General features: G+C 40.0%; 1 protein-coding gene across 2 annotated transcripts in view; it reads right to left on the reverse strand.

The window, feature by feature from the left end:
- The window catches only part of KCNMB2 (potassium calcium-activated channel subfamily M regulatory beta subunit 2), a 277,502-nt gene that overhangs the window by 38,253 nt on the left and 217,544 nt on the right, over positions 1 to 21,705 (reverse strand). For both annotated transcript variants that reach the window (XM_005892492.2, XM_070372991.1), the window contains one exon: positions 4,702 to 4,824. In XM_005892492.2, coding sequence (XP_005892554.1) covers positions 4,702 to 4,824 — 123 coding nt within the window. The remainder of the gene's footprint in view (positions 1 to 4,701; positions 4,825 to 21,705) is intronic.

Genomic DNA, 21,705 nt, shown 5'->3' on the forward strand with positions numbered 1-21,705 from the left:
CTGAACTGAAAACCCCCAAACTCGAGAGCAATGGAATCACATCTACAACTGCTTTGGAAAACGATGGCATTGTGCAGTGAAGTAGAAGCTGTGCATACTTTTGAACCAACTATTTTCGTTAGGTGTACAGCCTAAGAAATATTTGTATATATGTACATAGGCAGATGCACAAGAAGTATTACAGCAGCATTGTCAGTACAAAACTGGAAATAACACTAATATCTATGGGCAGTAGACTGGATGAATAAATGGTGGTATCTTCATATAATGGCATACTACACAGCAGACAGAATGAGCTACAGCTACTCACATCAGCACCAATAACTTGATAAATCATGGGATCATGTTTGGTGAAAAAAGCCTGCTGCAGAACAATTCATATGGTATGTTTCCATTTGTATAAAGTCTTCAAACATTCAGAAGTAAACAATGTATTGTTTAAGCATTCAGATGTGATTAACTCATGAAGAAGAGCAAGGGAATAATAAACAGGAGGGTGGTTATCTCTGGGTGGGGGCTGGAGCAGGGAGGGGGACGCAGTTTAGGAAGAATCCTCAGGGGCTTCAAAAATTCCAGTTGTTTTATTTTTTAATCTTAGTGAAGGGTACTCAGATGTTTATTTTGTCATCATTCTCTGTATGTTTTGTGTGTGTGCTAAGTTGGTTTAATTGTGTCTGACTCTTTGCAACTCTACGGATCGTACCCTGCCAGGCTCCTCTGTTCATGGGACTCTCCAGGCAAGAATACTGGAGTGGATTGCCATACCCTCCTCCAGGGGATCTTCAGGGATTGAACCTGAGTCTCTTATGTCTCCTGCATTAGCCGACAGGTTCTTTACCACTAGCGATACCTGGAAAGCTCTCTCTGTATGTTAGCATGTGATAAATGTTACTTTATATTAATTCAACATTTAATAGAAGCAATCCAAAGAATATTTTATGAACTCAGTGGTAATATCCTTAGTCAATAACCTCTCTCTAATAGTTATTACTGCTGTAACTTTATTTTGCTGTAGCTCTATTTATTTAAAGCAAAACTTTATTTTGCTTCCTGCAATTTAGAGAATAACATTGGCTCACCTAACAAAGAAATTTGATCAAAGAAGGAAAAGTATTCCTTCACATTGCTGGGCATGTGAAATGGAGCACAAGGATAGAAACCAGTATTTTGCATATAGCAGATGATCACAAAAACAGGAGTGGCTTTGAATTAAAATAATTCAAAAAATTTACATTTTTGAAAAACATGTAAAGTTGACTTCAGATTCCTTTGAACCATAAAAATTAGGCTTCAAATTTTTCAGTGGACTTTTCCTTCCATTTAGTTGCTCTGCCTGCCTATAAGCTTGTTTCCTGATTTCTATCTCTTGAGGAATCCTAGGGAAGCCGATATCCTGACAGGTTTGGCTCTGGTCTCAGAACAGGCAGTGTGGAGTGCCTGGCCCCTGGGATTGTCAGCGGGAACATAGCTAGAGAAGCTGGATGTATAGAGGCCAGGTTTGCAGGATAAGAAACTGAGGGTGGAATTATTACAAGCAGTTATGGGCAGTAGTTCCAGATAACCTAGTTAATTTATTTCCAAGTAATTAACTTGAGGACCTTGATTATCTAGATTTATGATCAGCCATCATTGGCTTCCTTATCACCATGACTACTGCCACCAAGATAATTAAGCAGAAAAATAGCTGCCATTTAAAGTCATGCTGTTTGAGTCTTGTCCTACAAGAGTCTGTGAATTAGGCAGTGAAGATGGAGATGTGGTCAAGAAAGAGGTATAGACAAATGAACCAACACCAAACTAAGGATACTGGCATAGTACCAGATTCTATTGCTGTATTCTTTGGCTGTTGTTCCATTTGTCTTTGACTCTGTAGGCCAAAGTCATTCAGATTGATTTCATAAACCTTGACATCCTCATCCCATAAATAAAGCTTGCTGAAAATGATTTACTTATAGTCAATATTTTAATTATTTTAAATCCCATGATTATTGAAATCATGCTCTGGAAATAAAACCATGAAAGTAGTGATTTAAGAATTTTATAGAATCTTATTTGTGCAGAATATGAAGCTAATTATTTGCTCCTTTTAATTCCACAAATATAGCCAATATATCATGTTAGTATATTTATTATCTCCTTTGATACACAATTTTCAACTCTATTCTGACAGTGTTTTCCCCTATGGGCTTGGCTGTTCACTGCTGCTCTGGCTGTCTCATGTTTGATAAGGGCCTAGCTACGCCATAGGGTTGGAGAAGGCAATGGCACCCCACACCAGTACTCTTGCCTGGAAAATCCCATGGATGGAGGAGCCTGGTAGGCTTTAGTCCATGGGGTCGCTAAGAGTCGGACACGACTGAGCGACTTCACTTTCACTTTTCACTTTCATGCATTGGAGAAGGAAATGGCAACCTACTCCAGTGTTCTTGCCTGGAGAATCCCAGGGACGGGGGAGCCTGGTGGGCTGCTGTCTATGGGGTTGCACAGAGTCGGACACGACTGAAGTGACTTAGCAGCAAGCCATAGGGTAAAGGGGACAGAGTGCAACCTTGGGTTTAAATCTTGATTCAATCACTGGCTAGTTGTTGGACTTTTGGAAGTTTACTTAAACTCTCTTATCTTCAGCTTCCTCAACTGTAAAATGGGCATAATAATCTTTATCTTATAAATTAGAAGAGACAGTTTATGAAAACATGTAGTGCAGAGTAATTGCTTCTTAAATATTAATCCTTTTGCTTGTAAAATTTATATAGACAGCAAAATATATTTAATTAAGTTACTCAATGAGAATAAATGAAAGGTGAAACAAATGCACCATGCTTCCACCTGCTCTGATAAAACCTTCAAAATCTGAGGACTGGCTGTGACAGTCACAGCATTCCTATAGGGCACCGAAAACTCTGCCTTCCACACCATCACTGGTAGTGACATTTTTTTTTTTTTTAAGAAATGAGGAAATTTTATACAAAATATGAAATTTAAAAATAATACATCAAATTTCAGTCTTATTGTAAAAGTCTTGCTGAAAGATGATTCAGCTAAGCTACCTGAAAGCAAATGAAAAATAACTTGATTAAGCATTGAGAAAAAGCATGTGAAAACCTAGTGATGAACAAAGACAGTAAATTTTCAGTTGATCTGCTTCTCTCATGATGAGTACCAAGACTTTGATCAAACACTAGTTGCCTTCTGAGCTGTAATTTTACTTAAACATCATGTCATTATTTTTTCCATAATTAAGATAATATAACATTAAAAAGCATTTGGAAAATGGAGGAGTAGAAAACATACTTTTACTTCCATGCTTTTTCCCACGTATATATTTTTTTGTGGCTGCAATTATAGTTTGTATGCAATTTTCAACTTGAATTGTCAGTTAATACTATGCTTAAACAATTTGAGCTGCTACGTGACATATTACATTCTATGATTTATTTAACAGATTTTCTATTGTGAATATTAAAGTTGCTTCCAAACTTTTGCTATAATACAAAATTATTGTGAGGAGCAATTTTGCTTTTAGAATTTTAAAAGGATTTTATCTGTAGGGAAATATATATTTTTAAAAGGAAAAATAGAAGTACTAGTTATTAGAATTTATACTCAAGTAAACTCCTGCAGGTCCTTTTTCTTGTGCCCAATGCCATTTATCAATTTTTATCAGATTCTGCAGGCAAATGAGTCTTGCTTAAGTTGCAGTATATTCGTATAGTCAATTGTGTTTAAAATTTAGCTTCACTAAACCCAAGAAACAGCACCAGGTCAATAAGAAAAAGACACAGAAGAAAAAAGAGAAATCAAATATTCAAAATGGCCAGAGAAGTTTGTGAATGCATTTATTTCCAAGGCAGAAGACTGGGTTGGACTGAATAATTGTCATTTTGTCTTTCACTAGCACTGCCTTTGCCCTTTAATCTTTTTGCTTACCCCTCCTCCCCATTTCTCCCCAATGCCAGGCTACTTTTCCAAGGAGTTTGAAGGCTCCCTGGATGTATCCATCCTTTTTTCATTCTCTCTTAGTTTTTGCTTTCCTTCCCTGCCATATGTCCAGTGCCTTCATCATTTCAGCTCAATATTTATTGAGCATCTACTATGTGCCAGGTATGATGGTAGGAGGTGAAAATTCAAGGGAGACTAAAACACAGATTTTGTGCTGGTCAAGAGGATATTGGGAGGTTTGATTGAATGGGTATCCAAAGACAGAGATAGAAGTAACCAAGAGACCAGTGTGTGTATAAGTGCAGGGGTAAAGGGCATTTTGGGCTTCCTTCATCTGCCTGCAATGTAGGAAATCCGGGTTCAATTCCTGGGTCAGGAAGATCCCCTGGAGAAGGAAATGGCAGCCCACTCCAGTATTCTTGCCTGGAAAATCTCATGGACAGAGGAGCTTGATGGGCTACAGTCCATGAGGTCGCAAGAGTCAGACATGACTTAGCGACTAAACCACCACAAACCACCACCACCAAAGGACATTTCTGACAGGCAACAGCTTTTGCAAAGCTATGTAGTAGGAGTGAGCATGGAAAGTACAAGGAGGAGAAGGCCAAAGTGTCTGAAACCTTGTTCCTTCAACCCAGAGCCCATTCTACCTTAACACTCACAAAATAGAAAGCTCAGTTGCCTAATGCTTTCTCTTTGGTGGGCTTTCTGTGTATTCTGGTTAAATGATTCCAAAAAGCCCCCTGAGTCCCAGTGATTTACCTTTTCTCATCATGTCTGTAAGATGAAGAAGTCCGGCCACTGGTCCATATAAACATCTTAGAGGATGTTGGTCCAGGGGCTTCTTTCCTTATGGTGGAAGTCCTGGAGGAGTGGTGAAAAGACCTAGAAGAGATACACACTGAAGTTAAAGCCATTACTTAAAGTTTGGGGTACTTTGTATCAATGCCTGTTCAGTCATTTCAGTCGTGTCTGACTTTTTGCAACATCCTGGACTGTAGCCTACCAGGTTCCTCTGTCCATGGCATTCTTCAGGCACGAATACTGGAGTGGGTTGCCGTGCCTTCCTCCAAGGGATCTTCCCAACTCAGGGATTGAACCCATGTCTCTTGTGTCTTCTGCATTGACAGGCAGATTCTAGTGTCACCTAGGTAACCCCTCTGTATCAATAGCACCAATAAATCTCGGTGGATTGACCATCTTAATTAAGACCAGGTTTCTCTTGCTGTAGGGCAGCAGTTTTCAACTCTGGCTGCACATTTAAGTCAAATGGGAATCTTAAAAAATACTGAAGGCTGGATCTCTCCCTCAAAAATGTGCATTCAGTGTTTTTTTTTTTAAACTTCCTAGTTGTTTCTAATGCATTGCTAGGATGAAGAGACACTCCTTTAGGGAAACATGTTTTCCAATTGATGTTATTATCATATTCCCTCCAAGATATCTCCTCCAAAAATATAATTTGGTAGAGTTTTACTTATTTATTAGCCACTCTGTGCAGCATGTGGGATCTTAGTTCCCCAACCAGGGATTGAACCTGTGTCTCCTGCAGTGGAAGTGCCAAGTCCTAACCACTGGACCAGCAGGGAACTCTCTATATTTGGTCCAGTTTAGCATTCTATATTTTTCCAAAGTTTTGGTTCAGGGTTGGTTCTATTCCTCTGTTCCTCTTCAAGCTGTTTTCCTTGATGCTGACAGATGTGACATGTTAGTGATGACAGATCATCTTTTAAATGTGTTCTGCTGTTGCCAAAGCTGAAAGTTCATCCCTTGCAGTTGAGCCTCTGAGAAAATCATGGCATCAGTGGCAGCAGATATTCACTGCTCCTAAGGGCCAGGTTTATAGGATCCGGAGTCAAGATGTTAGAAGACTGTTGTGTTCTTTTGGTTATGACATGGTTTGGGGATTAGTTCTTTCATCTTGAATTTAGAAATATGAAATATCATAACACTCTTAGTCACATATATAAAAGTTAAAATGATATTTAATAAATATAGAAAAGGAGGAAAGGTGATTCCTTCATGAATGCATGGCCAATCATGGATTTCCTTTAGGTTGAGCATAATATTATTGGTAAGCATGAGACTGGAAATGATATTAAGTACTATATATTATATCTGGGCTTCCCCAGTGGCTCAGCGGGTAAAGAATGCATCTGCAATGCAGGAGACACAGGAGGCTTGGGTTCCACCCCTGGGTTGGGAAGATCCCTTGGAGGAGGGCATAGCAATCCATCCAATATTCTTGCCTGGAGGAATCTTATGGATAGAGGAGCCTGGAAGGCTACAGTTCATAGGGTTGCAAAGAGTCAGACATGACTGAAGTGACTGAGCATGCACACGCTATATTAGCTACTACATGCCAGGCAATTTGCATAGATTATCTATGTATGTGTCATGAAATGTGTATACCAATATCTATGTGATGTTTATATTTTGAAAACCATTCAAGGTAGATAATGCTATTATTTCCAGGCTACAAATGATGCTTTTAGGGGACTGAGCTATTTGCTCACATTTAGAAAAGGTGGAGCCATGTCTGCTTGTCTCCAATCCTTGTGCTTTCTGGAGAAAGATACGTTATAGTCTAGCCCAGAGATTCTCAATGTACACAGGATTTATCTGGAGATCTTGTGACCATACAGATTCTGATTCAAGTGAGTCTAGGGAGGGAGCCCAAGATTTTGCATTTTTAGTAGGCTCTTGATGATGCTGATATTGCTGGAGGAAACATGAAGCACCTAGGACTCAGAGCATATACTCAGAATCAGTGGTTGTTATTGGCCTAGTATTTTTTTAATTTTTATTAATTAGCTGTGTGGCCTTGAGAAAGGCACTTATCTTTGCAGGGGCTTACTTGTTTTTAATCTGTAACATGAAAAGTTTGAAAATGATAACCTCTGAGATCCTTCTCAGCTTCAAAATTTTGTGACTCAGTACATTGAAGGATGAATTAAAGTGTATTTAAATCATTGTGTACTGACTTCCTGGAAGTAATTCTGGGAATAGATCTCGTTCTGTAACCCTTGGGTCAGCATCAGAGATAGAAGGAACAGAGGCCATGGGAAGTGCTTGGGGTTTGACAAGCAGTATAGATGCAAGATATAATACTTCTACCCTTGGTTTCTCAGGATGAATGATAGGAATGAAAAGATACACCTGAATGGATACCCTGGACAGTTTCAAAAAGATTTAGAAGTTGAATCTGCTTAGCTCTGGGATCTGGGACATTTAAAGTTATTTAAATTTCCTTTTGAACATCTTTAAAACACAAAAGGTAGAATAGGAATTAAATTTGTTATTAGAACTAGACAGTCTTTGAAAGTGAAAGTGTTAGTTGCTCTGTCATGTCTGACTCTCTGCCCCATGGACTGTAGCCCATCAGGCTCCTCTGTCCATGGCATTTTCCAGGCAAGAGTACTGGAGTGGGTTGCCATTTCCTTCTCCAGGGGATCTTCCCAACCCAGAGACTGAACCTGCGTCTCCGCATTGCGGGCAGATTTTTTAACCTTTGAGCCATTAGGAAAGCCCAGACAGTCTTTAGGAAATAAGAATGATTTGTGTGTGTGTGTGTGTGTGTGTATGTGTGTTAGTCGCTCAGTTGCGTCTGACTCTTTGCAACCTCATGGGCTATAGCCTACCAGGTTCCTCTGTCCATAGAGTTCTCCAGGAAAGAATACTGCAATGAGTTGCCATTCGCTTCTCTAGGAGATATTCCTGACCTAGGGATTGAACCTGGGTCTACTTGCATTGCAGGCAGATTCTTATCACCTGAGCCACCATGTAAGCTAAATGACCTACTTTATAAGAATGAAGATTGGCTTAAACCTTCAGGAAGGTATTTCAACACTGACTCTGGTGGAATCTTCTGATCGTTGTAGTCACTCCTCAAGGGTTGGGTTGAAGCAGGCAAAAAAAGGGGCACACTTTGAATTCAGGTAAAGCGATAAATTGCTGAGCTCCCACAATCCTGTTACTAGTTATAAGCCAGGCTTTAATAGACACACCATCCATATTATAAATGATTTGAAATTATTCCAAGTGAAGGGGCTGTGGTGATTTTAATATACTTAACAATGCTTTTCAGACTATGTGTCATTTCAGCATTGCACCCTTGCGCTGCTGTTTGAAGATGATACAGAAGGGAAGAGATGAAAGGTATACTTATTCTAATTAACTGTCTAACGATGGTTGGAAAGGACTTAATGACTCCTCAGCTTATCCTAAGAAGTGGATTTGGAGTTTCTCCACCCCAGTTTTCTTTTACAAACTGTTATTTAAAACCTGCTAAATTTGTTGTTAATTAAAATTAAATGAGTAGCTTTAAGGACAACAGTATAAAGGTCCTGTGGAGGTTCAAAAAAGTTCCAGGCTTCAAAGAAACACCCAGAATATGTTGACAGGAGTTGGTTTGGTGGGTCCCTCAGCTCAAATGCAGCTCTCCTGAACGTCTCAAGTAATTAACTCTGTTCACTTTATAAGACAAGGAACACCTCATTTGAATTGTGATTAGAAAACTGATATGGAGACGAATAAACCACTTTATAAAATTTTGTAATTTGGAATCTTAGTATGGAAAAGAGGCCTGTAATGGTGGACACTTGGGGCCGAGGGCAGGGGGAGGAAACCTGGAACAAATTCTGTCATCCAAAGACCAGGAACTGGGGTGAACCTGGCTGAGCCTCGACTATATGATTGCGGGTGAGTATGGTCTGAAAACCAGATGCCCTAAAAGACATAATCTCAGCTTTGAATGAAAGCAGGAATCAGGGAGAATGTAAGAATTTCTTTGCCTCAGGAATTTATAGATAGCCTCTTTCCGTTTCTCAGGCATACACCTCGGTGGGTTTCTACCTCTCTGACTCAGCTCACATTTCCCCTCTGCCTCCCTTTCCTGCCGGGAGGAAGGAGAGGAAATGAGTTCCTCTGTTTCCAAGGCCATCTCAGGTGTCATCTCTTCTGTGAAGCTTTTTCTCACCCCCACAAACAGCTTCCTCAGCCCAGCTCCCAGTTCTTGGTACCCACCTCTGGTAGAGCAATGCTGTGCGCCTTCCAGGCAGGGCTGTGTCTTATGCCTTCTTTTGGCACAATGCAGGACCCACAGTGATGCACTGGTCATGTTCACTGCCTGCCTTGACATCTAAGTATCTGCTGTTGGAAAGTACGACCAAAACAGCACATGAAATACTGACCGGCTTAAACTGGTTTTGCTTCCTTAAAGCAGGTTGTTGATTAATCAAACCTGCAGTTATTTTATAGAGTTGGCATTGTTCATGTGCAGGATGGAAACTGTGGTCTTCAAGATGACCCTGAGCCAAGAATCTTCAGTATCTGGAACTCAAAGAATAAAAATGTTGCCACCAGAGCCCTTTATGAAGCAAGAAGTCCTTCAGTAAGGAAAACTTGGCTTCCAGCAGTACTAAGAGTTTATATAGACTGATTGGAAAATAGCCAATCAGCTTCCAAGTTTGCAATTCTCCTAACCCTTTAAAATCCACCTTGATCCCTGGATCTCGGAGACAGATTGGAGAGGCTTGCCTCCTGTCTTCTTGCTGGTCAACCTCACAACAAAGCACTTTCTTTTCTCAAAAGCTGGTGCCATTGTATGGGCCCTTGCTTGGTAACAAGACCACAGGTTCTGACGTTGGCCTCCTGTGTTGTAGCTCCCTACTGCTGGACGAGCTGCTGCCTCATTCCAGGTCATTTCCTAAGCTCAGGATGGGGTTCCTTTTCCCCATTCCCTACCTCCTCGCTTTCCTTCTCCTGATTGTACCACTCCTTCTGCTTCTCTCTCTCTCCTCTTATTTTTTAAAAATATATTTATTTTTGGTTTGGCTAGGTCTTCGTTGCTGTGCGTGGGCTTTCTCTGGTTGCAGTGAGCAGGGGCTACACTAGTTGCAGTGTGTGGGTTTCTCATGGCGATGGCTTTTTTTGTTGCAGAGCACAGACTCTGAGTGCTCAGGCGTTAGTAGTTGCAGCTCCTGGGCTCTAGAGCTCAGGCTTAGGTTTGTGGCACATGGGTTTAGTTGTTCTGAGGCATGGGGAATCTTCCTGGACCAGGGATGGAACCCATGTTTTCCGCATTGGCAGGTGGATTCTTTACCATGAGCCACCAGGGAAGCCCCTCCCTCTGTCTCTTTTGTTGACTTGGACAGAATGTTTCTATTACTTGCTGAACTATCACTCAGAAAGGTTTTCTTTAGAAATGGCAGCATATTCTAATGAAAATGTGAGCAGGAGAGTCAGATGTTTGTTTGCCTCTTGGCGTCACCACCCACCGACCGTGCGACTTTGAACAAGTCAGTGTAACATTTCTGTGTCTTGGTTTCCCTAGTTGTAAAAATAGGAATGATAATACTTATCTTTCTGGGTTGCTTGGAAGATTAGTAAGTTAACAGATGCAAAAGTACCTTGAGTAAATCAAGGCACATGCTAAACATTAGTTTACTTCTTTCCCCCCTTGTTCATGAGTAGTGAATTAGATTTATCTTTTCGTAAAAAAATCTAATTAAGGAGCCTTGTACTTGTACATTGAGACTATTGATTTTCTTTTTCTTACTGGTCAGAGGCAGAGAGAAAACAATTTTCTGAGGTATTGAGATAATGAAATCTGAAGTATTATACTTCCTCATTCACCTTGATACCCATCTTGACCCAGAGGAGCATAAATGCAGTGACTCTGAACACTGCCTGAACAATATAATCATTGGGAAGAATTAAAAAAATCCTGTTGCCTAGATCTCAAACCAGACCAGTGAGAATCTCTAGGGGTGGGTCCCTGGCATCAGAATTTTTCCTTTCTTTTTTTTTTATTTTATTTTATTTTTAAACTTTACAATATTGTATTGGTTTTGCCAAACATTGTAATGAATCCGCCACAGGTATACTTGTGTTCCCCATCCTGAACCCTCCTCCCTCTTCCCTCCCCATACCATCCCTCTGGGTCGTCCCAGTGCACCAGCCCCAAGCATCCAGTATCGTGCATTGAACCTGGACTGGCGACTTGTTCCATATATGATATTATACGTATTTCAATGCCATTCTCCCAAATCATCCCACCCTCTCCCTCTCCCACAGAGTCCAAAAGACTGTTCTATACATCAGTGTCTCTTTTGCTGTCTCGTATACAGGGTTATTGTTACCATCTTTCTAAATTCCATATATATGCGTTAGTATACTGTATTGGTGTTTTTCTTTCTGGCTTACTTCACTCTGTATGATAGGCTCCAGTTTCATCCACCTCATTAGAACTGATAAGCTTTCTGGGTGATTCTGATGTGCAGCCAAGGTGGGAAACTCTGCTAAAAATTCTCAGGTTCTGGTTTCACCTAAGTTCTTTATGGAGACTCCCCTTGCTTCTAGAAGCTTCAGCTGGAGAGTAACAGTTCAATGAGTGATACTGTGCCGTGGCTTCTCATTTCCTGTCAGCACCGAAGCCTCGAGGTGACAGCTGCAAGGACAAGTGGCATGCAAGGCAGGGAAAGAGCCAGGTGGATGCAGTTTTTTAGTGTCAGTGGCCTTGAGCTATGCATATGGGGTGCTCTTGATGCATTCTGCTTTATTAAATAGCAAGCAGGAGCCAGTGGAACTATTTAACACCTAATTACATGTCTAATCTTGTGTAAAATTGTAACACTAATGACATCACAGCAGCAACTTAAAAGGTCACTTGAAGCACAGAAATTTAGGAATGCTTCTAACATGGGACTTTATCTCTTGCAGAAGGCAAATTATATGTTCTCCCCAGGAATTGAGTTGTTTTGGCTCCAGGGCCTTTGGAGGGAGAAGCCAAATGTAGGGTGATAATTTTAGACCTAGTGATTTAATTTAGAAAACATTGATATTTCTTATTAAGAGCAGTTTTAAATATCTTTGGAATGTTTTCTTCAAAAGTGAACAACTATACCTTGTTTTAATTAAGTCATTTGAGTATCTGTTAGACAGCATTTATAAGTGTGTTCCATGTACAGGCACCAAGCCACCCATTTCTGCTTCTAAGGATAGTTCATGGAGGAGTCAGAATAATACATCGACATTTGCACTATACCCAAGATGCTCTTTCTAAGGGTGCTACAACTTCCCAGTGGGTTTGTCCAATAGCTTCTTGTCTTTCCACACCTTAAATAAGGTTGCTGAATTTGTTATTTCTCTGTTTGCCAAATTTGATATTTTTGGTTGTTTCCTTCTAAAAATGTCATAAAAATGTGTTACCACCTTGACTTAAAGAGCAATGCTGTCTTGGTTCTCTTTCTTACTCCCGAGTTGCTTATTCCATTTCTTTGTTGGGTTCCTATTTCTCTGTTCACACCTTAAATGTTACCATCTGAAGGACTAGCAAGTGCTACTGAATAGCGTCTTGACAATGTCTCACAACAGGAATCTAAAGACCTTTCTCCCCTATTTGATGCCTGGAGGACTAAGTGAATAGTTCTACTTGCTCTTCATCTGTAGAGGTAAAGAAGTTTATCACTGAACATTGTAGCCTCTTTGAAAAGGATCAGATAGGAATGATTCTCTGAATTGTTAGTGCAGGCTGTTTCTTAATAGCTGGGTTGACCACGTGTGGACTCCTCTGCCTGGAGATGGGTGTGGGAGTCACATGACTTTTGTCATGTATGTGGACCAACTTTTGTTCATGTAATTGTGATGTGCTTGATTTCTGTTTCAGGAGGACACAGCTCAAGTTAAATAACATACCTTTTCTTTAACCTGCTAGTAACTTGGCTCATTGAGCTCAGCCATCTGGAGGCTCTGGGCTTCTACCATTCCATTCTATCACTAATTTCAGACAAAACACTAAGTGCAGACAAAACACTCTGTCCTTGCACTCCCCAGCCTTTAGGGTGCCACCAGTGAAAGGATGACTGTGGAGCTGCACTCTATTCTTTCAGTTAAATCAGCATTCATTTCTTCATTCAACAAATATTTATTGAAGATTAACCCTGTGGCAGGCACTGAGCCTGGGTGTTGGAGATAGTGATGAGCACAACTGCATGGCCCTTCTCTATGGCGCTTAGGGTGTTTCTAGATGAGGAGACAGACTAGTCAGACAAGTGTGGGTATGGGGTTTAGTATAAGATTGTTATGCATGTCATGTGATGAAATAAGTTTTGCATCACATTTACAGTCATAACAGCTATCAGAAATGATGATCTCAGAGCTTAACTGAAAGAAATTTGAAATTAGTTTCAGGTTGAACTCCCTCCCTAATTACTACAGCTCCACAATGTACTAATTATATAATCTAAATACATTGTTAAACTTCCCTGAGCCTCATTTTTTTTTTTCTCATCAAGGAAATCGAAGTAGTAACGAATATCATACTATTCATGGGGTTCTCAAGGCAAGAATTCTGAAGTGGTTTGCCATTCCCTTCTCCAGTGGACCATATTCTGTCCCAAAGAAAGGCAATGCCAAAGAATGCTCAAACTACTGCACAATTGCACTCATCTCACATGCTAGTAAAGTAATGCTCAAAATTCTCCAAGCCAGGCTTCAGCAATACATGAACTGTGAAGTTCCAGATGTTCAAGCTGGTTTTAGAAAAGGCAAAGGAATCAGAGATCAAATTGCCAACATCTGCTGGATCATGGAAAAAGGAAGAGAGTTCCAGAAAAACATCTATTTCTGCTTTTTTGACTATGCCAAAGCCTTTGACTGTGTGGATCACAATAAACTGTGGAAAATTCTGAAAGAGATGGGAATACTAGACCACCTGACCTGCCTCTTGAGAAACCTTCCTGCAGGTCAGGAAGCAACAGTTAGAACTGGACATGGTTCCAAATAGGAAAAGGAGTACGTCAAGGCTGTATATTGTCACCCTGCTTATTTAACTTCTGTGCAGAGTACATCATGAGAAACGCTGGGCTGGATGAAGCACAAGCTGGAATCAAGATTGCTGGGAGAAATATCAATAACCTCAGATATGCAGATGACACCACCCTTATGGCAGAAAGTGAAGAGGAACTAAAAAGCCTCTTGATGACAGTGAAAGTGGAGAGTGAAAAAGTTGGCTTAAAGCTCAACGTTCAGAAAACTAAGATCATGGCATCTGATCCCATCACTTCATGGGAAATAGATGGGGAAACAGTGGAAACAGTGTCAGACTTTATTTTGGGGGGCTCCCAAATCACTGCAGATGGTGACTGCAGCCATGAAATTAAAAAACGCTTAACTCCTCAGAAGGAAATTTATGACCAACCTGCTGCTGCTGCTGCTGCTAAGTCGCTTCAGTCGTGTCTGACTCTGTGCGACCCATAGACGACAGCCCACCAGGCTCCCCTGTCCCTGGGATTCTCCAGGCAAGAACACTGGAGTGGGTTGCCATTTCCTTCTCCAATGCATGAAAGTGAAAAGTGAAAGTGAAGTCGCTCAGTCGTGTCTGACTCTATCGACCCCATGGAGTGCAGCCTACCAGGCTCCTCCATCCATGGGATTTTCTAGGCAAAAGTACTGGAGTGGGGTGCCATTGCCTTCTCCGTGTGACCAACCTAGATAGCATATTAAAAAGCAGAGACAGTCCAGGTTCGATGCACGATACTGGATGCTTGGGGCTAGTGCACTGGGACGACCCAGAGGGATGGTATGGGGAGGGAAGAGGGAGGAGGGTTCAGGATGGGGAACACATGTATACCTGTGGCGGATTCATTTTGATATTTGGCAAAACTAATACAATTATGTAAAGTTTAAAAAAAAAAAAAGCAGAGACATTGCTTTGCCAACAAAGGTCTGTCTAGTCAAGGCTATGGTTTTTCCAGTAGTCATGTATGGATGTGAGAGTTAGACTGTGAAGAAAGCTGAGCACTGAAGAATTGATGCTTTTGAACTGTGGTGTTGGAGAAGACTCTTGAGAGTCCCATGGACTGCAAGGAGATCCAACCAGTCCATTCTAAAGGAGATCAGTCCTGGGTGTTCTTTGGAAGGAATGATCCTAAAGCTGAAACTCCAGTTCTTTGGCCACCTCATGCAAAGAGTTGACTCATTGGAAAAGACTCTGATGCTGGGAGGGATTGGGGGCAGGAAGAGAAGGGGACGACAGAGGATGAGATGACTGGATGGCATCACCGACTCGATGGATGTGAGTTTGAGTGAACTCCGGGAGTTGGTGATGGACAGGGAGGCCTGGCGTGCTGCAATTCATGGGGTCTCAAAGAGTCGGACATGACTGAGCAACTGAACTTAACTGAACTGAACGAATATCATAAAGAATTGCCATACAGCTGATTTAAAATACTGAATGGCATTGAGTAGATACTCAGCAAATAGTGTTTTCAATTTGGAGGAAATTGGAGAAAAAAAAAATTTTTTTTTCCAAATTGGCCATACTAATCAATCAATGGCTCTTCTGTTTAATTCATTTTTTGAAAAGTTGTATGCAGAAATGGAAAATACATTTCTCCGTGGTCTTAATTATTCCACTACACAATAATTCATTTCTTAATGAACTTTTCAAGTGGATAACCACATCTGATGTTCAGTTTGATTCTCTTCATGCTACATATTTAAAACCAGTTTTAATTGTTAAATATTCTCTCTATCAGGCATCACACATACACAGTTGGGGTGAGAAAACCTGCTCACAACTCACATGTGTCTGCTAGATTGGTACAAAGGACATATTTATGCTGAAACCATCCATCTCCTCTTGGTGAATGTGGGTCAATTCTTGCTCTGTTTCAGGCAAAAATCAAGGAGGATAAACTATAATAGGAGCTTTTAATAGAGAAAAACTAGAAATGATAATAATAAACATAAAGGTAAGAAGTATTTCTTTAGATCCATATAAATAATGCATTTATATGCATTGCTTTATTTAATTCTGACAGTAACCCTTATGAGAGCTCTTTCTATTTACCAGGAGAGGAAACTGATATTCAGAAAAGGGAGTAAATTTCTGAGGTCACATAGCTGTTAAGTGGTGCAGGCAGAATTTCAACCCAAGTCTCTCCAACTCCAAAACTCATGCTCTCATCTGAAAACATGGTACAAATGAACCTATTTACAAAATAGAAATAGAGTCACAGATGTAGAATACAAACTATGGTTACCAGGGTGTAAGTGGCGGGAGGGATAAATTGGGAGATTGAGATTGACATATACACGCTACTACATATAAAATAGATAACTAATAAGAACCCACTGTATAGCACAAGGAACTCAACACTCTGTAATGACCTATGTGAGAAAAGAATCTAAGAAAAGACTGAAAGTGAAGTCACTCAGTTGTGTCCGACTCTTTGTGACCCCATGGACTGTAGCCGATTGGGCTCCTCTGTCCATGGGATTTTCCTGGCAAGAATACTGGAGTGGATTGCCATTTCCTTCTCCAGGAGATCTTCCCAACCCAGGGACTGAACCTGGGTCTCCCACATTGTAGGCAGACACTTTACTGTGTGAGCCACCAGGGAAATCTTCCAAATACCATCACTTTGAATGTTAGGGCTTTAACACATAAATGGGGGGACACAAATGTTCAGTCCATAATATTCTAATCCAGCAGCACAGGCTTTTCTTTCCCACTTTTCTCATATCTATGTCTCCTTCTCTCACATGATAACCTATGATTTCCAATTACATTAGTTTGTTTATTTTTCTCTATTCTACAACATACTCAAAATAGTGTTAGGATAACTACCCTGCTCCACTACCAACAAGAAACAAATAAGTAAAATTCAGATTTTTTACAGTTCTTTTTATCCTTAAAACATTTCTCCCTTAAGGGTATAGGGTCAGAATACACTGGGTTCATAAGTTAGTGAAATTCTTTCTTCTTTCTCTGCACTGATATGATAGCAATCTGAGATAGAGTTATTTCATTGCTTTTTAAAAAATGTGTTTAAGATTTGCTTCCAAGCTTTATTTTATGTGCTTAATATTAATAATTTGAATACTAGGTTAATATAATTCTAATACTAGAATACTAATTTTAATTTGAATTAAAAGAGGGAAAATATAAAACATTTGCTTGCATTTGTATAAAAATATGTGTGGAAGAATATACTGGGAATTGATCACTGATTCTGAGGAGAATTGAGTGGCTGGGATGAGAATTGTGGGCTGGGGATACTTCTCATTGTGTACTGTTCTATACTGATACTTTTCAAAATTTTGGGTAATAAGTGTTTATCCATTAAAAATAATAAAAAATTCAGAAGAAAAGAGGGGTGGATATATGTATATGCATAACTGATTCACTTTGCTGTATTCTTGAAAGCAACACAAGATTATAAATCAACTGAAATCCAATAAAAATTAAAAAAATAAAAATGTAAAGCAAACTTAAAGAAATCATTAACTATGGAAGCAGAAGAAACTGAGTTCAAACTCCATTTCTGCTCTTTTCCTATTAATATTAAAGGATGCAAGCTAATTACCTTCTTTGAGTCTCAATCTCCTTATCTATAAAGTGGGAATACTAATGCAACCTTCAAAATTTGTTGTGTGAGGATTAGTTAAAATAAGTAATCTGGCACAATTGGCAGCCATTTGTTTATATGTATATAAATGTTTATTTACTTAAATATTCTAATATATCTAATATGCCAAATTAAGACCATTATTTTCACTGAAGGGATTTGAGACAAAATCCAGAGAAGTCTGAATACTGGCCTTTTAAAGTTGAAAGAGCTATCAGAGATATTCTAGGCCACATGTCAATATTGAGACTTGGTTATTTTAGTTTTCTTGGATAGTTTTTTAAGCTGCAGGTAAAAGGCAAATGGATCTAATTGTAAAAGAAAGTTTTATAATTCAGAAAACACTAAGCAGGCAAAGGAAAATATATTTTAAATTCTAAATCCTTCTTTGACCTAGTGGAAAGGCCTGTATTTAAAGATAAAAGGAAAAAAAAAAACTTTCAGCAATAGGAATAGTGACTCTTTTTTGATGGATACAGGTCGAAGAAAAGCCTATTCTTACTGCTTGGATTCTGTGGCGAAAGACTCATACAAATATTAAACTAAATATTTAGTCCTCTTTTAAACCTAAGTTTTCACCATTGTCTGGAAAATGCCTGATGTAATGATAATATAGTTACCAAGAAAGCCCCATAAATAATATAAATACCTTGAAGAAATTTGATTAAAGCCTCCCATTGCCTATGTTTTGTAGCATATAAGATCTTGGGTTCTACATTATGCACTAAGAACCTATGGGCCTAAGATAAACCACCTAAGAAAATGAGTGACTGACAGAATTTGGAATCCTATTTTTCCTTCAACCCACCTGCCTATCCCTAAATTGGAAAGAAGCAGCAAGGAACAGGGAGGCAGATGGAATTGCTTTTACCTCTCATTTTCATTCCTTCCTTCCTTGCTCTGTGACATGGAATGAGTTAATCAACATCTCTGAACCTCAACTTCCCTATCTGCAAAAATGAAGATTGTAATACCTACCTCCAACAAGTGGAGGCAGGGGGAGTTGAAAGCCAAAGAAGAGGAAGACTTTCTGAAAAGGGCAATTGAATAGGCTCATTGATGTGAGGATAGTATGTGGTGGCTGGGTGAGAGGTCAGAAGTTCTTCAAGTGGAGAGTCCATGTTATATAACTGTAGTGTGAAGAGCTGTGAAAACCAAGTCTGGGAGGAGTTGATAATTGGTGCACTGGGGTTTATCATTGCCCTTGCCTTTTGCTTCTTAAGTATCAATATAAATGAGCCTTTCTTTTAAAGTAGTGATTCTTGGTCCTACTCCCTTTATGACATTAATTTTCTTGGGCTCCGCTGCATGGGCAATACCAAGTTCTGAAGGTCAAGTTGCAGCATAGACTCTCAGTTATGTACTAACTTTGATGCTATGCCATTCACAATCAGTTACAGCACAGTGTGCCTTGTCATGCCGGCTGAAAACTAAGGATTAAATTATAACGTCTCTCTTGTGCTGGCATTGGTAAGGAAGAGTCCAGTGTCAGGGACCAGGAGTTTGAGTTTGAGTGCTAGGTACATGGGGGAGACGTCCTAACTTGCTAGTCCAGACAAATCCAGGTCAAAGAATGAAGTACAAGTACAGACTCTAACATCTAGGTTTATACTCAGATTTAAAGACTGGCCTTGGTGTGTTTCTGAGATTGGGACCATGGAGAACAACAAGCAGGCCTCCCCTACTCTAAACATTTGAGATGATTTGAGGCTTGTTTGGCTTGATGATACAGAGAGAGAGCACGGAACAAGTAAGGAGACGTTTGTGGCACAACTAAGACAGACCAGGAGGCAAGCACATTCCATTTTTATTGGTCACTGTGTGACTCTCTGCCTTCTTCCTTACTGACCATGTGGCTCTGAGTTGGCAATTAAGCATAACTTAGCCTGTTTCTTTATTTTTAAAATGAAATTATTGGGGTTTCTTGGTGGCTCAGATGGTAAAGAGTCTGCCTGCAATACAGAAGACCTGGGTTTGATTTCTGGGTCAGAAAGATCCCCTGGAGAAGGGAAATGGTAACCCAGTCCAGTATTCTTGCCTGGGAAATCCCATGGACAGAGGAGCCTGGGCTAGTCCATGGGGTCACAGTCAGACATGACTGAAGTGACTGAGCACATGGAAGGAACTCAAATAGCTCTTTTTAATGGACTTATCTCAAAGCTTCAAGTTGTGTCAGAGTCAAGAGAAGACTCACTTCTTTGTTTCTGAAGTTTCTCATTCTATTTAAACTGATATGAAATGTCAAAATAAAGTTCTTCTCAAACTTACTTTTGCTATATTGCTTTCAGAACATGTCAGTGAATGAAAATAAGAATGGCAAGCCAGTAGTAGCAAAGGAAAATTGTCATTGTTTAAGGAACTTTGTAAGAAATAAAGGGAAATGCAGCTGCGATAGCTGCCACTTGAGGACATCTGGCTAGAATTGCCCGTTATGAATCTTGGGCCAGGGAGGTTGTCTCAGATACTGGGGAATATGCTAGACCTTGAGTTTACACAGTACTGTTTATTGAGGTAACATGCTAACATGCTCAGTCACTCAGTTGTGTCCAACTCTTTATGACCCTATGGACTGGCCCTCCAGACTCCTTTGTTAAGGGGTTTTCCCAGCGAGAATGCTGGTGTGGGTTGTTATTTCCTCCTCCAGGGGATCTTCCTGACCCAGGGATGGAACCCACACCTCCTGCATTAGCAGGCAGATTCTTTACCACTGAGTCCCCTGGGAAGCCCTTAATGAGGGAAACTGGATGATAAATCAACCTAAGCTGACGGTCAGTTCAGTTGCTCAGTTGTGTCTGACTCTTTTCGACCCCAAAGAGCAATGTTTAAGCTGATGTTAGTGATACTTATGCTTTATACAATTTACCAAAAATAATCAATTTCTAGAAACACCTACTTACTATCAACTGATAGGTTAAGCTCTTGTGATCTGAGACTCATAAGACCTTTAGAAATTATTCTTCTCCCTTCTATCTAGTGCTTCAATTCCATTAGAATATTCTAAACAAGGAGTTATCTAATTATTGATTAACCAAAACAATTCTATTGGTGGGGAACCCATTTTCTCTGGAGAAAACCCCTCCCATCAATGGACATTTGTATCTAATGGAAAGTGTTTCCAGAATTTGAATTGGAGTCTCTTTTCATAGAGTTCCACTATTGTTCCTGAGTCTGCACTCTGGATTGTTTTCCAGATGTTTTAGTACAGCTGTAATTATCCTGCCAACACTTCTTCACTGTGTACTGCATTTTATTTAACTGTTCTTCACATGACATGACTCAATGTCTTTTTTATTTTAGTCACCTTCCCAGGCTATTCTCCATTAGTTAATGTTTCTCCTAAAGTACCACATACATCAGAATACTAAAATTTATTATTTAATAGCACTCTTCCTAATTTAGTTCCTACAAAATCTCTATAAGACAGATAACCTTATTCCTATCTATTGATGAGGAAACTAAAACATAAGGACATTAAACAACTTGATCAAAGTCACAGAGCTGAAAGTAGAGGAGACAGGACATGAATTCCAGCAGGCTACATTCAGAGGCTTCCCTCTTAAACAATGTAAAATTCTGTTTCTCTGAATATAGTGTCATTTGGTTAGTGTTGAGGATGGCAAACCTATTACCTCCTTCTATTTATATATCCTGAGATCACATTAAATTTTTGGCTGGGATGGTTGTTTCTTGGTTCAGTTCAGTTTAGTTCAGTCACTCAGTCATGTCCGACTCTTTGAGACCCCATGAATTGCAGCACGCCAGGCCTCCCTGTCCATCACCATCTCCCGGAGTTCACTCAAACTCACATCCATCGAGTCGGTGATGCCATCCAGCCATCTCATCCTCTGTCGTCCCCTTCTCCTCCTGCCTGCAATCCCTCCCAGCATCAGAGTCTTTTCCAATGAGTCAACTCTTCGCATGAGGTGGCCAAAGGACTGGAGTTTCAACTTTAGCATCATAATTCCAAAGAACACCCAGGGCTGATCTCCCATATAGGAAATTTGAAGTCAAGAGTCAGATCCTGCTTTGTAAAGGCCATGAAGAGGTCTTGGGCTTCATCTGAGGGAGAGGGTGGGAAGATTTGGGAGAATGGCATTGAAACATGTAAAATATCATGTATGAAACGAGATGCCAGTCCAGGCTTGATGCACGATACTGGATGCTTGGGGCTAGTGCACTGGGATGACCCAGAGGGATGGTATGGGGAGGGAGGAGGGAGGAGGGTTCAGGATGGGGAACACATGTATACCTGTGGCGGATTCATTTTGATATTTGGCAAAACTAATACAATTATGTAAAGTTTAAAAAAAAAAAAGAATCTGCCTGCAGAAAAAAAACTTTTTATTTTGAAATT

The sequence above is a fragment of the Bos mutus genome, chromosome 1, assembly GCF_027580195.1.
Source record: "Bos mutus isolate GX-2022 chromosome 1, NWIPB_WYAK_1.1, whole genome shotgun sequence".
Taxonomy (NCBI): Eukaryota; Metazoa; Chordata; class Mammalia; order Artiodactyla; family Bovidae; genus Bos; species Bos mutus.